This window comes from Ostrea edulis, chromosome 3 (genome assembly GCF_947568905.1).
Source record: "Ostrea edulis chromosome 3, xbOstEdul1.1, whole genome shotgun sequence".
Lineage (NCBI taxonomy): Eukaryota > Metazoa > Mollusca > Bivalvia > Ostreida > Ostreidae > Ostrea > Ostrea edulis.
In genome coordinates, this window is record NC_079166.1 from 88,045,329 (window position 1) to 88,056,700 (window position 11,372).

Genomic DNA, 11,372 nt, shown 5'->3' on the forward strand with positions numbered 1-11,372 from the left:
GTTAACATTATGTAGTGTTAGTATAGGGTTAACATTCTGTAGTGTTAGTATAGGGTTAACATTCTGTAGTGTTAGTATAGGGTTAACATTCTGTAGTGTTAGTATAGGGTTAACATTCTGTAGTGTTAGTATAGGGTTAACATTCTGTAGTGTTACTATAGGGTTAACGTTCTGTAGTGTTAGTATAGGGTTAACATTCTGTAGTGTTAGTATAGGGTTAACATTCTGTAGTGTTAGTATAGGGTTAACATTCTGTAGTGTTAGTATAGGGTTAACATTCTGTAGTGTTACTATAGGGTTAACATTCTGTAGTGTTAGTATAGGGTTAACATTCTGTAGTGTTAGTAAAGGGTTAACATTCTGTAGTATTAGTGTAGGGTTAACATTCTGTAGTATTAGTATTGGGTTAACATTCTGTAGTGTTAGTATAGAGTTAACGTTCTGTAGTGTTAGTATAGGGTTAACATTCTGTAGTGTTAGTATAGGGTTAACGTTCTGTAGTGTTAGTATAGAGTTAACGTTCTGTAGTGTTAGTATAGGGTTAACATTATGTAGTGTTAGTAAAGGGTTAACATTCTGTAGTATTAGTATAGGGTTAACCTTCTGTAGGGTTAGTATAGAGTTAACGTTCTGTAGTGTTAGTATAGGGTTAACATTATGTAGTGTTAGTAAAGGGTTAACATTCTGTAGTATTAGTATAGGGTTAACCTTCTGTAGGGTTAGTATAGAGTTAACATTCTGTAGTGTTAGTGTAGGGTTAACATTCTGTAGTATTAGTATAGGGTTAACATTCTGTAGTTTTAGTATAAAGTGAAAGTTCCATAGTATTAGTTTAGGTTAATGTTCCTAGTGTTAATCTAGAGTTTTAAAGTTCCCTACTATTAGTATATGTTTAAAATTCTGAAGTGTTAGTGAGGCGTAAGTACTGTAGTGTTATTGAAGGTAAGTATTGTAGTTTTAGCAAGGATAAGTACTATAAGTACTCAGTGAAGGTGAGTATCATAGTGTTAGTGAAGTTAAGTACTGTAGCGTTAGTGAGGATAAGTACCGTAGTTTTAATGAGGGATATGTAATTTAGTGTTTAGTGAAGGGTATGCTATGTAGTGTTAATGAGGGGAAAGTACAGTACTTTACTGAAGTGTAACTTCTGTAGGGCTAGTGAGGGGTAAACTTCTGTAGTATTAGATTTGATTTTTGCATAGACCTTGATACCTGTACTGTTGTGTTAGTGAGGGGTGAGTACTGTAGTGTATAAACCTTCACAACTGAGCTTTAGTGTTCGATACCTGTTATAGATTTTCTACAGGTAACCTTTACACTACTTCCCATTAAGACTGGAGAGCTTGTTACCTAGAGTTTGTGTAACTGTGGGACGTAGTGACAGATTCGTATTCCGTCGAGGAGTCATGAATTAGGGAATGATGCTACAATGTTAGTCTAAAAAGTAAAAGAACATCACACAGCTATTTACAAATAACAGAAACATTCATTTACAACATAGAAAATAAACAATGTAGGGACTTTACCCAGTTATTATAGACTACACACTGTAGGGACCTCATTCATTTACAGTATTATAGACTATTTACACACTATGGGGTCACCTCATTCATTTACAGTATTATAGACTATTTACACACTATGGGGTCACCTCATTCATTTACAGTATTATAGACTATTTACACACTATGGGGTCACCTCATTCAGTTATAGTATTACAGACTATTTACACGCTGTGGTAATCTCATTCAGTTACAGTATCATAGACTATTTACACACTATGGGGTCACCTCATTCATTTACAGTATTATAGACTATTTACACACTATGGGGTCACCTCATTCAGTTATAGTATTACAGACTATTTACACGCTGTGGTAATCTCATTCAGTTACAGTATCATAGACTATTTACACGCTGTGGGAATCTCATTCAGTTATAGTATTATAGACTATTTACACACTATGGGGACCTCATACAGTTACAATATCATAGACTATTTACACACTGTGGGGACCTCATTCAGTTTCAGTATTATATACTATTTACAAAAGGTGGGGACCTCATTCATTTACAGTATTATAGACTATTTACACACTGTGGTGACCTCACTCAGTTACAATATTATAGACTATTTACACACTATGAAGATCTCATTCAGTTACAGTATCAAAGAATACGTATAGTGTATTTAGACCTCAATGGATCAGAGTATTAATGCAGATGTTTCTGGCTCCAGGCTTGTACATCGAAGTACTGTAGGACCTATTATTGACTCCTACCAGTGTAGGCAAGTTTCCAGTTGAAATTGATCAGCTTCTTTGTTTAATGTCAAATACAACTAATTCCGTTATCTCTTTTTCAAATTCCAAAAAGCCATGGCATTCTGATTTATTTTGTGTAGATATCAGAAAATTAGCATTGTCTGAGTGCAATGAAGTATAATGCTGATTTTGTCCGTTTTAAAGACAAGTATGTCACTGCTTTTTTCTCTCTTAAACATGCATGATGACGATTTTGCGCTCTTTTATACACGTGAAAATGACGATGATTTTACCCTTTATAAACACAAGCATAACGCTGATTTTGCCCTCTGTAATAGAAACATCGCATGTTTTTAAACTTTTTGATTTTTTTCAGAAGAAATTTATTTCATGCCTAAAAACTTCTTCACATGTGTTTTAAATGAAACAGTTTGCATAGTTTTTTAGTTTAAAAGCAATGAAATTCAAATCTTCTTCGATATTTTACGCGCCATTATCTGTGACGTCATATGCGACCTCGAGCGAGAAGGTTTTGAAAACAAATTAGATTTAATGAAAATAAAATTCAAATATCACATTTAGGGCTCGTAAATAACACGGCGTTAGGATGTTTTGTGCCGTTTAATAGTGTATTAGCTGTCATAGTAAAGATTTTCGAAGGAAGATATCAGGGAAAAGACGTGGATATTTTTTACTTTGCCATAAAAAAAAAAAAACCAAAAAAAAAAAACCAAAAAAAAAAACAAAAAAAAACACAGTAGCATTTGTCGCTGTACTTTTGCAAAAAAAGCATTTGGACAGAGACGTAGTTAACTGCGAGAAATGGTTCTACCAAAGCTCAGTACTGTTACATGTAGGCCTGCAGCATATGCATTTCGCTCTGGTCTTCAAATTCAATACACACTAGCATACTGACCTTCACCTTGTAATAACATATAGGCAGAACTAAGGCGTCAATGATATATTGCTGATTTTGCCCTCTTTAAACACAAGCATAATGCTGATTTTTTCCGCGTGTCATTGTCGAAGTCGGAGGAGGGGTCCAGCCAGATGATCGAGTGAGACCTCTGGAGGGAAGATAAATCAACAGAGGTGTCCAATAGTACGCTGGCACCCCGGGCAGGTTCTCCACAATCTCGCACTGACTATAGTTTAGGAGCTTGTACTTCTGCTGAAACGTGAGCCCCATGTCGTATACCAGAATCTTTAGACTGGGGAATGTTTGTAGCAGTACCTGTTCTCTGTGTCGTATGAAGTGCCTGACTGCTCGGTAGTTATAACTAGAGGTCTCTAAGACGACTACCGGGAAACTGTCGTTATCGTTGTACATGCCGAACAGCCCAGCGTCTCGGGAAACCCTGACATTCGCCATTGTGTCGTGTAGGAATTCCCCCGAGGATACATTGTTGAAGGTTTCTATGATGTGTATAAAGTTTTCCCGGGAGAAATGTGGACAGGGCTGGGGTTCCACTTCTGATGATGCAGTCAACATCTCAAAATGAGCAGCCCACGATTCTTGGGGCCCGATTTCCCAGTGGGCCTCGAAGTGGAAGTCTAGATCTTTCCCGAGGATCGGATGGATGTACATGAAATAGATCCAGAACCCCCCCCCCCCCCCCCCCCCCCCCCACGACGGAGGAGACACAACTCCCCACAGCGATATAAACTTTGTACTTGATTACGGTCTGTTTCAGCTTGATTCTCATGGAGACTGGCTTGGTCTTTTCCTCCTTGTCCTGTTGACAGTAAATGACAATACGCCATATTATAATCCCTGTAATCACCGCTAAAATCAGCATAACGACGACAGACACTAGTCACACAGACAACAGACGTCAGTCAAACAGACAACAGACGTCAGTCACACAGACAACAGACGTCAGTCACTCAGACAACAAACGTCAGTCACACAGACAACAGATGTCAGTCACTCAGACAACAGACGTCAGTCACACAGACAACAGACACCAGTCACACAGACAACAGACACCAGTCATACAGACAACAGACGTCAGTCACACAGACAACAGACACCAGTCACACAGACAACAGACGTCAGTCACTCAGACAACAGACGTCAGTCACACAGACAACAGACGTCAGTCATACAGACAACAGATACCAGTCACACAGACAACAGACGTCAGTCACACAGACAACAGACGTCAGTCATACAGACAACAGACGTCAGTCACTCAGACAACAGACACCAGTCATACAGACAACAGACGTCAGTCACACCGACAACAGACGTCAGTCACACAGACAACAGACGTCAGTCACTCAGACAACAGACACCAGTCACACAGACAACAGACGTCAGTCACACAGACAACAGACGTCAGTCATACAGACAACAGACGTCAGTCACACAGACAACAGACGTCAGTCACTCAGACAACAGACACCAGTCATACAGACAACAGACGTCAGTCACACCGACAACAGACGTCAGTCACACAGACAACAGTCACTCAGACAACAGAAGTCAGCAACTCAGACAACAGACACCGGTCACACAGACAACAGACGTCAGTCACTCAGACAACAGACGTCAGTCACTCAGACAACAGACACCAGTCACACAGATAACAGACGTCAGTCACACAGACAACAGACGTCAGTCACTCAGACAACAGACGTCAGCCACTCAGACAACAGACACCAGTCACACAGACAACAGACTCGGACAGCTGGTTTACTGGGGTCAGTCAGACAACAGACGTCAGTCACACAAACAACCGAATGTCAGTCACACAGACAACAGACGTCAGTCACTCAGACAACAGACTCGGACAGCTGCTTCACTGGGGTCACTCAGACTGAGTAGGGAGAGGGTTTTAGATGAGTTGTGATGCCCAGCTTCTTTCTGATTGTTTCTCCATTGTTACTCACACTGTGATGTTAGACGCAGAGTTTCTATAAATAGAATCAGCGATTTTAGTATGGACATGTTAATTAGCAGATGTGCAAAATAAAATTGAAATAGTAAAATTTAGTTTGGTTTGATAATATCATTTGAACCCAGTTTTATTTGTCCTTCCTTTGAACTTTGTCCTTTTATTTGGTTTGCATTCATTGCGCTTCCACTTTAATAACATGCATGATTGGTACATAAGAAGCGATCAAAATATTTCTGCGGTATGTACATATTAACTACCACCGCCTAGGTATGTCAGATTATTGTAAATTGTAATAGTGTAAAGACTCAAAATTCAGAAAATCAAGTCATGCAGTGTATAATAATTTGAATTTAACTGAAACATGAAGAAAGGTATTTCAACATATATCCCTATAATCAATATGTCAAATCCAAGAGTAAATCGACACAAACACTTGTAATACAGTGGGGAAAATATAGGACCCCCTCCCCCAACAAAAAAAAAAGTGAACTCGAAACTTTGATTTGTATAGTCTGGGATTTTACTAAAATTGAGATTACTCCAATTAAAGAAAAACCTCAAACTTAAGTTTGTAATTGTTTCGAGAAATCCAAGTCTGTTTATAATGTACCATTCAATTTGACTGCCCTTAAATACTACAAGAACCAATAATATAGTCAACGAGTTTTGGGGATTTTATTTATTCATTTATTTTGCTTTGAAAATCATTGAAAGTTAATTCATACCAGGATTTGAATATAATCAATGCAGATTCAATTCTATGATTAACAAAACTTCAAGCCTAAGATATTCACCACAAATTGCAGTAATAATTTCCCCTATTTAATCGACATACATGATTATGGTTTCTTATATCCATGTAGAGTAGAGTATATATATATATATATATATATATATATATATATATATACACGGTAAATATCACATGGCTCACAGTATCACGTGAGTAATATCGTTCTCATACTGGTGATAGATACGCGGTTCAAGTACTTGTTTAGATCCAGATGGTTAACTTTTTTGGCAGAGTTACTGTAAATGTATTACATTTGGCTGTGTATTCTATTTAGCGTCTTTGGCGGAACGCAGCTTCCGCTAAATGAAGTACATCGTTAAATACCATCCGTAAATCTAGATGTTTAAAGTAATTCAGGAATGTGTTAAATCAAATCTACGCTAACTTGTTGAAAATACGATTTCCGCCAAATATCGTACACGCCAAATATAATACGTTTACAGTATGGTCCTTGAGAGGAAGCATTTGTGTCGCTCCAGCACACCTAGTTGTATATAGACATAGTGCAAGATCAATATAGCTGAAGGTACATGTGATAAGAAACACGGGATTTTGTTTAATAAATGACTAAATAATTAGGTCATCGAAACCAAAGTTTAAGGGTGATTGATACAGATAACAATGTTAAACCAATTGAAATAAATGTACTCTATGTACAATCGTTGAGTGCATGTCAGAAGTTAGAGAAATTTCTTTGATTCTGATTACTGCATTAGTTAGCTGTATATATCCGTTGTTTGGAGGGCTGAGTATTGTCTGTAGATGGCTGTTGTCTGGTTCCCTGACAGAAGAGCTGAGTGTTGTTTGTAGTCTGGTTCCCTGACAGGAGAGCTGAGTGTTGTCTGTAGTCTGGTTCCATGACAGGAGAGCTGAGTATTGTATGCAGATGTCTGTTGTCTGGTTCCCTGACAGGAGAGCTGAGTATTGTCTGTTGATGTCTGTAGTCTGGTTCCCTGACAGGAGAGCTGAGTATTGTTTACAGATGTCTGTTGTCTGGTTCCCTGACAGGAGAGCTGAGTGTTGTCTGTTGTCTGGTTCCATGACAGGAGAGCTGAGTATTGTCTGTAGATGTATGTTGTCTGGTTCCCTGACAGGAGAGCTGAGTATTGTCTGTTGATGTCTGTAGTCTGGTTCCCTGACAGGAGAGCTGAGTGTTGTCTGTAGATGTTGTCTGGTTCCCTGATTGGAGGTCTGCGTGTTGACAGTAGATATATGGAGGGCTGTTGGACACTGAACACTCGACCTGCATTATCCAATCAGTTTTCAGCTACACTCTGGGGTTATTTGTCCCTTCCTTTATTGTTCAGTTTAATCTCTATATCTGAATTGTGTATCCCTCGTCATCTCCACTCTACACCATACATGTGTCTCTTGAGTTTTCCATGTTTTAGTTACACCTGACATATCACACTGGATCTCCCAGGTCCCACTAGAACACCTGGGTTTAATTACCGTCGGTTACTCAGTAGAGGACCAGCATGGTTGGCCATAGACCTGGGTTTGAGTCCCGGTCTTTTGTCTCCCGACTTCAATTGCAATAAATACTATACCACATACTTATGAAGTATTTAAGTCATAAATGTATAGGTTTACCTCAGTATAAATTGTGTGCTATTTATTTTGTAACCAATGTCCTTATGATATTATTATTCAACAGGTAAAACATGCAACAAGAATTTCCACGGCACAACAATCCCATCATGCTGCACTTCGTTGTGTTCCTGTCCCGATGTCACTTTGACCGGTACCGTCCGGGATGCCATGACGAGAAACACACCAATGGTCAACGTGTCGGTCTACCTCTTTGATTGTCTTTGTGCACCTCTGACCACCTCTAATGACAACGGTGACTACTTGATAAAGGGCGTTTGTTTGAAGGAAGGGGACGTGGCTAGGTTCGAGTTTCCTGGATACGCATCATTCCTAAGAGATATCACAAATCCTCAAAACGACGACCATTATGTTTCCTTTGGCTACATGATTCCGCTGATTCCAAAGACGGCAGTTGCATCGGGCGTGGTTCCAGATGGAGGGAGTTAGATGGCACTGCCGGATATTAGCAGCACATTGTCTGTTGGAGTAGTCTATGCACGTCAGTTTTAAAGGGAACTCAAGATCATTATTTGGGAAATAGACCTGTAGGAATGGGTATCTTTATTTGAAATTTGTAATTTTTGATAAACTGTCAGAAGTTCAATAGATAGTCTTGTGTCGCGTGATAGATACAGGCACAGTGTTCTCTAATTGATGTCTTTTGTCAAACTTTTCTTTCGATTTGCTTTTCACTATATTCATTTGTCATCAATTATGTATTTAGATGTATAACTAATGTGTAATATCATTAAAGTTGTCTGTGTATCTGTAAATCATGTGCACGTTTCAGGTTAGTAATGTATGAATTATCTCCCTTAGTTCTTGTTCTATTCCTATGTGGAGATTTAGCATCAGATACCTTCTTCTTATGACGTCTGTCTGATAGAAATTGAAATGCACATGACATTCAATGTTAATTTCAAATGTTCCTGCCCACTGACGTCGTGACAAGTTGTTGATTTACATTCAAATGAAAAATGCACATGTTGATTCAGTATATGGGGTAATCAAGAAAATGGAGCTGGAAAGAATGATAACAAAATATTTGCATTACCACTGTTCTCTGTGATAATTCGTTCATGCCTAGTTTAGTCAACGCCCAGTTGAAGGTGGTTGTCCGCAGATTTACTACGACGTTTATTTTGCCAATTTTCTGGAATGAATAAGTGAAGACAATGCACGGGGTTCAATCTGATAAATCCCAAGAATGAATACAAAATACAGAGAAGAGCAAGAACGGACCGCTGAACACACCAAAGGTGGGATCAAGTGCCTAGGAGGAGTAAGTGGTCACACCGTGTAAGACCTATATCTTAATAAGATATACCGAGTAATCAGCGTGAAAAGAATGATCTCACAATTGCCACGAAACAGGTCTGACAGAATTCGACTTAATGGCAAGTTGTATTTGTGATAACAGCCCTATTTGCGAAATGCTGACTTCAAATGCCACTGTTGAAACCCCTGTGACATCAGCCTATTTGTCAGTAGCTTATTTCTAATCAAATTTGATCATATGCATTACATGTTCTGGGGTTATCAAATGATAAGAAAGATATAAACATCATATACAGATAATAGAATATGGGAAGTTAAAGATGGAGAAGCTGAAGTCATCTCGTTTGTCACAAAGTTGTGGTCTTCGTTTCTGAAAAGCTCATTGGTGAAGTAACTTGTAGGGTTTTAAGGAACTTAATTTTCCATGAGTTGGATATCTCCTTTTGAACTTCCACTGAAACACATTTGTCATTCTCTGAATCCATGCCTATGAACATGATTTGTCAAAATACTAGACAGCTGACTTCTTATGTATGAGATAACAGATTTATATCAATGAAATGTGAAGATAACGACACGTACGACACGTGATCAATCATAACTCCAATATGCAATACAAAATAGAAAGTGAGCCCTGGGTACACAAGAGGTGGGGTATGGTGCTTAGGAGGAGTAAGCATCCTCTGTTGACCGGTCATACTCACTGTGAGCCCTATATTCGGATAAGGTAAACGGAGTTATCCAGTCAAAATCAATGTGACAAGAACGACCTAATAATCGGTATGAAACACGTCAGACAGCATTTGACCTGATGTATTGACACTCTAGATCGTTATAAGGACCATATCTACAGCCCAGTAGCTAAGTAGTTCGTTACTAGTTTGAAAATACGGATGTATATTTAATTGCTGTTATAAAATTTGGAAATTCATTTCAAAATTAAGGATTATCTCCCTCACGCATAGCTCTTATCCTTAGTCGAATTTGACTCCACTTTTTTGGCACACTGTTTTTCCCTATAATAGCTCTAAAACTTCATTGTTATTTCGGATTTCAAACATTTCGGTTGAGCATCACTGAAAAGATATTATTTGTCGAAATGCGCATATGGTGCATCAAAATTGGTACCGTATAAGTTTTACATTATGACCCCTGGGTCGAGACCTCTGCTGGTGGACTGTTAGTCCCCGAGGGTCTCTACAGTTCAGTAGCTAAGTACTTTGTTACTAGCTTGAAAATACGGATGTATATTTAATTGCTGTTATAAAATTTAGAAATTCATTTCAAAATTAAGGATTATCTCCCTTACGCATAGCTCTTATCCTTAGCCGAATTTGACTCCACTTTTTTGGCACACTGTTTCTCCCTATAATGCATTGTAGCTCTAAAACTTCTTTCATATTGTTATTTCGGATTTCAGATATTTCGGTTGAGCATCATTGAAGAGACATTATTTGTCGAAATGCGCATATGTTGCATCAAAATTAGTACCGTATAAGTTTTACATTATGACCCCTGGGTCGAGGCCTCTGCTGGTGGACTGTTAGTCCCCGAGAGTCTCTACAGCCCAGTAGCTAAGTACTTCGTTACTAGCTTGAAAATACGGATGTATATTTAATTGCTGTTATAAAATTTAGAAATTCATTTCAAAATTAAGGATTATCTCCCTCATGCATAGCTCTTATCCTTGGACGAATTTGGCTCCACTTTTTTGGCACACTGTTTTTGGCTATATTTAGCTCTAAAACTCCATAGTTATTTCGGATTTCTAACATTTCGGTTGAGCATCACTGAAGAGACATTATTTGTCGAAATGCGCATCTGGTGCATCAAAATTGGTACCGTATAAGTTTTACATTTAGCGAAATGCTTAACGAAATGTCATATACCTGTATCCTAAAAAGAAATCAGAATTGAGAGCCGGGCAAACATCAACCTTTCGAAAGACCAGTGTTGAAATCAGGTAACTATAAGAATTTGAATTTAGATTCTTTTCATATGCACATATTTTCCTCTGATTCTGAATATTTGAATCTAAACATCAGGACGCCGTTTCATCAAACATCATAACTAGTTGCGTAAGCTTAGTTTGGCGTAACTTTCTGACTAGACTAAGTATTTTACGTAAGTCCGTTTCATCAAATGGCGTAAGATTAGAATTTACGCAAGTTTTCTACTTATTAGTAGAAACACTATATCAGGTCGAACCCTTACATAAGTACCTACGCAAGCAAAAATCATGGCCGACTGTTAGCTGTTTGTAAATATATATGGAATTTTTACCGACGAGCTTTGCGTCGTGATCAATGAGCGTTAATAGAAGAAGTCTAACACCCCCACCCCCCACATGCACATCTTATTTGTAGGAAAATGTTTTGAGGCACTCATAATAGAAGACTCTAGCACCCCCACGATTGAAGAAAATAAAACCTGAGAGAGAAAAAATTGTGGAAATTACTGCAAAAGATTCCAACACCACCCACTCCACCCACCTCCAAATTAGGGTTTTGCATATAGGACAAAAGATTATTTGAAAAGCCA

At 38.4% G+C, this 11,372-nt stretch overlaps 1 protein-coding gene and 1 pseudogene across 1 annotated transcript in view; one reads left to right on the forward strand and one right to left on the reverse strand.

The window, feature by feature from the left end:
- LOC125676895 (uncharacterized) overlaps positions 1-8,371 on the forward strand; it is a 31,386-nt gene extending 23,015 nt beyond the window's left edge. Inside the window, exon 12 of the mRNA XM_048914766.2 lies at positions 7,618-8,371. Within this exon, the coding sequence (XP_048770723.2) occupies positions 7,618-8,000 (383 nt within the window). The 3' untranslated portion in view covers positions 8,001-8,371. The remainder of the gene's footprint in view (positions 1-7,617) is intronic.
- LOC125676896 (uncharacterized) lies at positions 2,648-4,063 on the reverse strand (annotated as a pseudogene).
- Positions 8,372-11,372: the final 3,001 nt, after the last annotated feature.